This window comes from Labrus bergylta, chromosome 2 (genome assembly GCF_963930695.1).
Source record: "Labrus bergylta chromosome 2, fLabBer1.1, whole genome shotgun sequence".
Lineage (NCBI taxonomy): Eukaryota > Metazoa > Chordata > Actinopteri > Labriformes > Labridae > Labrus > Labrus bergylta.
In genome coordinates, this window is record NC_089196.1 from 36,019,104 (window position 1) to 36,024,103 (window position 5,000).

Sequence of the window (5,000 nt, forward strand, 5' to 3'; positions counted from 1 at the left end):
ATCCAAAACAAACGCTGCAGAGGGCTCCTTACATTTGTTGTCTGAATCATCGTCACATCTCAGTTATGTTCCCGTGCTTTTGCATGAACACCTGTACCGTCCTGACGCTCACCTCTGCCATCTGTGGGGGAATTTTATGTTTTTTATATTTAAGTGTACAGACATCATCATAGAGTTCAGCTGTGATTAGAGAGCAAGGACAGTTTAGTGTGTCGAGGGTCTTTATATCTGCATGTTTGGTAGACTTAGTGTCTGCTCCAATCTGTGACATCACAGATTAGTTTAGGTCAGTGTCTTTTTGACATGTAGCAAAAGAACAAAAATCAATGTATTTTTGTTACTTTTACATGGTGGTCCTGAATATTTCATTAACACAAAGTTTACTGATAGTTGAACATACTTTACATTGTTTCTGGGGCAATACAAGAAGAGCTCATCATTTGAGTTAAGTAGTTCCACAGTGGAAGCACCGCGCTGTTTATTTCTTTATATTATTTCATTATATAAATGTACTCTTCATATTTTAGCCTGTATTGATAACTTTACTGGTAACGGGAGATTTAGTCAGTTCAACATCCAAAGCTAAGCACCCAGGATCCTGTTTATAAACTTTAAAGTGTCTCATCTTAATTATTCCAGTTTCAGAATGCCAGGGTCGAGGAAATAGAGGTAGAGGCCGGTACAGAGCACTCACACTAGTCAAAGGAACCCGGACTTTGGGGGTCACTTTGGGGCTATCTGAGCACGGTACAGATTGTGTAGTGTGAGTGCGCCTTAAAGAAAGAGGTTTCTACATTTCTTTGTCGCTGTCGTGTGTGAAGCACTTTGAATCGCCCTCTGAGCGATTAAACACGACCTCATCTGAGCGTTTATTCAGAGTTTACTTTCAGTTTACGACCTTCTTCAAACACTCTGAAACCTCTGAAAGGGTCAGAGTTCATCCAGTCAGACAGAGTCTCTTCTTCTGCATCCTCTCCGTCTCCCCTGACGACCTAAACACATCTTTAAATCTGTTGAGTCAGCACGCCGCCTGATCTCCTTCCATCCTAAAAGCTTGAGGTGAAGAAGAGGAAGGTGAGCCGGCTCTCTGGGCCCGGTGCCAAGAAACTCGCCTGCGCTGACCCGACGGCTGTGATCCGTTGGAGCGAGGAGGAAGTGAACAAACACACGAGAGCAGCCACGCGTAAACATTCATGTTTACTGTCCAAACTCTCAACACGAGTGGCGTTTGTCCTCGAGCGGCGCGGCTTGTTTACACCCCCGTTTACGCTTCAGGAGAGGCGAGTTTAACCCCCGTCTGTGACAGAGTTGTGTTTACACAGAGCGTCTGCAGGAAACTGTGACGGCGCGGGAGTGTGTGTGTGTGTGTGTGTGTGTGTGTGTGTGTGTGTGTGTGTGTGTGTGTGTGTGTGTGTGTGTGTGTGTGTGTGTGTGTGTGTGTGTGTGTGTGTGCTGCAGCCGTCCTATTTTGGGCGACTGTCAATCGAGTGGTCAGAGCACATATTTCCCCGCTCGACTCTTTCTGCCTCCACCGACAGAAACTCAGAAACAAGCGGAGGAATCTTTAAGGCCACCTCGAGTCGTCCTTGAAGGTATCGTGCTGCCATCAAGGAGCTTTTGAAACATCAGTCCTGACATGAGCATGCATGAGTGATTTTTGAAAAGGTTTAAAATAAGACAGATGTTACTTCAGGTCACGCAGGAGCAGTGAGAAATACCTGGACCAATAAGGAAAACAGTTTTGGAAATAAAAAGTGTGACGAGATGAAAATAAGAAAGACTAGATAAATCATTCTGCTCTCTAAATTATGAAAGAAAGCAGGTTTACAGGATGGGGAACACAGGTTGGGTCAGGCCCCATGTACGGAGGCTGAGGTCCAACCCGGGCCGCTGACATATTAAAGGTCCAATCAGTGAGCTGTGTAGAGAGTGAGATGATAAAGGTATCTTACTCTCTGATCATTAAGGAAACATGTTGAAGTGCTGGCTTCTCTGACAACAATGCAGCAGCCAGTATGTCCTCCTTCTAACTTTAGATTCTGCTCCTGAATGCTCTGGATTTGTTTGGACCAGAGAAGGTAGGCGCTTTTAAGACACGCCCCCACACGACCGTTTTGGACGCCCCTCGGTTTGTCAGATATGAGAGCAGTTATCAGGTCAACAGGTGTTGCAGCGATGGAAGCGGTCAAGAGAAGTGGTTCAGATAGAAGTGATTGTACCCGACCTAAAAAGCCTCTGCATGTTTCTAATAAGCTCCACGAGCAGAAACGTGCTCAAACTAGGATCAATATTGGAGATGCTTTTGAAAAATGGAGGAGAGGTTAGAACACAGAAAGGTTTACAGACCCATGCAGAGCTGGATAAACACTGAAGCTTCAGAGTCCACCACATGGTGACCTGAGTGAACATGGACTCTAGAGAGGGGGGGGGGGGGGGAGACAGCTCTCTATGATGTTTAGAATTTAGACTGCAGTACTCATTTTAAACACTAGGGGTCAGAGTTACATACTGCTCCTTTAAAGTGAACCCTTCTGATTGGCTCACTGAATTAACTTCCAGTAGGTTGTAGTCTAATCAAAGACTCTGAAACAGATTTATTCACATGAACGGGAATCATCATAATGATGATATTCAGATATCTGTTTTGGAGATCAATGAATCCTCGTTTATTTTCATGAAGAATCTGAGTTTTTAGAGAGCAGACTGAAAAACTGACGGAGAATCTTAAAAACAAAGACTTCCCTCACACACTTCCAGCTAAACACACACACACCCCCAAATTCCTCTCCACTGTTTGACAAGAAGCTTCAATATGAACATCTGCACCACTATTAGGTTACATAACCCCTCCCCCCCAAACCCCTCCCTTTACCCCCCCCCCCCACACCCCCCCCCCCCCCCACGGACAGAAACAGCTCCATCAGAAACGACTGAATAAGGACATTTTCTTAGCGGCGACGGTGATTGAAGAGGGAACGACCTTGAAGTTTTCTTCTGAGAAAGACGCTTTCCTGACGAGCACACACACACACACACACACACGCACACACACACACACACATGCACACACACACACATGCCTGTCACTCGAACATCTTTAAGAAATCACTCGTCCCCCCCGTTTGAATAAACACTTTCTGGGGCCTTGGTCAAATAATTATGGTAACGATATACAGCAGGAATAATATCGACTCTGTTCATCAACGCCCGTAATTTGTGAGTTCTCGCCGAGTGCGGGGTTGGGGGGGGGGCAGAAAGCGCTGACGTGCAGTAATGGTATACGGCCCAAATGGTAATGATATTTTGACAGCAGCTATCTGCGACGTCGGGGGGGGGGGGGGGCAGCAACAATGAAAAGTCAAATCGAGACGGACTGACAGAATAACTTACCACCTCCAGGCAGTCCACGATTTTGCTGAGCTTGTCCTCTGGTAGATTAGCCAGCAGAGAAACACTGACGGGAAACACACACACACACACACACACACACACACACATACACACACACACACACACACACACACACACACACACACACACACACACACACACACACACACACACACACACACACATACACACACACACACACACACACACACACACACACACACACACACACACATTATTACAGAAAGAGCTACACACATGCTGCCAGGGACATTTCATTCTGAACTGTAGTTTCCTGAGTCTCATTATAATCAAATAAAGCACCGAGACGTCCTCATGTATCACACCGCTGTGTTAAAAATGCTTCATCCTGATTGGCCGGTTACACATAGCAACGGTCTGCAATCTCTTAATAGATCAGCGTTGTCACTCAGCAAAGCAGACGGTTGCTATGGACGCGGACTCTGCAGGTCTGACTGCGATCGTATCAATCCGCAGAGAAAAAGTGAAAAAGGTAACAGACGCAGCAGCCAGGATGTCCTCCTTCTAGGTTTAGATTCTGGTCCTAAGTGGTCTGGATTTGTTTGGGCCAGAGAAGGTAGGCGTCAGTGTTGTGTTACTCGAAATCAGTCGTTGTCTCGAGACCACTTTTTGAAGTCTCGTCTCATCTTGGAATCGAAAAGCATTTCTACTCGGTCTTGTCTCGGTCTCAGACCGGGCGGACTCCAGATTCCAAATCAAGACCGGTCAGGACCACCCCTGATCGGCTGTTTTACTGAGATTAGAAGGAAAACTCCTCTTTCTAAAAGAACAAATAACTTAAATTCATTTGTAGTTTGATTTTTATCCCCCAGTTAAGTGAGGGACACGCCCCCTAAACACAATGATGATTATTCAGAGATATATATGGTCCTGGTCTTGGTCTTGACTCGGTCTCGGAGCACTCTGGTCTCAGGTATGTCTTGGTTTCGGCTAGTGTGGTCTTAACTACAACCACTAGCAGGCTGTTTTAAGACCCCATCCCCCACACGGCCGTTTTGGACGCCCCTCGGTTTGCCAGATTTGAGAGCAGTTATCAGGTGTTGCAGCGTCAGATTCTGCCAACATATCAGAGCAGGTGAAGGACACGCCCACCCAGGAAGCTCACTCCCAGAGCCGTCCAATCAGAGGAGAGTGAGCACGTGGGGAGGCGGGGCCTTAAAGAGACAGTAGCTGAGATGAGGGATTTTACTGACACCAGTATCAGATACATGAGGAGGTTTTAGAGCTGCTCAGCGGGCGTCCCAGAGTGACATCACTAATGGTTAAAGTGTACGTATCGGGTGGCTGCAGTTTGGCGCTCGGTGCTAACCTTCGCAGGAAGTTGCGGTACTGCTCGTGTCGCGTCTCGGCCGTCCTCCTCATGATGTTCTGAAACACCTCGCGGTCCAGAGCCCACGTCCTCACTTTGTTCACCGCTGAAAAACAAACAAACAACAACATCATCAGGGTCATGAGAAAGAGGGGGCGGGGCCAACGTTGTGACCTTTGGATGTAAAACTAGTTAACCTGCGGCCCTGATGTGTGAACACATGGAGGACACCATGTTCTCCTCGCTTATCTCTCATCTC

General features: G+C 46.8%; 1 protein-coding gene across 1 annotated transcript in view; it reads right to left on the minus strand.

Moving 5' to 3' along the window:
* prkg2 (protein kinase cGMP-dependent 2) overlaps positions 1 to 5,000 on the minus strand; it is a 24,769-nt gene that overhangs the window by 8,841 nt on the left and 10,928 nt on the right. Inside the window, exons 5-6 of the mRNA XM_065962538.1 lie at positions 4,742 to 4,847; positions 3,175 to 3,454 (exon numbers count right to left, since the gene is read on the minus strand). Coding sequence (XP_065818610.1) covers positions 3,175 to 3,454; positions 4,742 to 4,847 — 386 coding nt within the window. The remainder of the gene's footprint in view (positions 1 to 3,174; positions 3,455 to 4,741; positions 4,848 to 5,000) is intronic.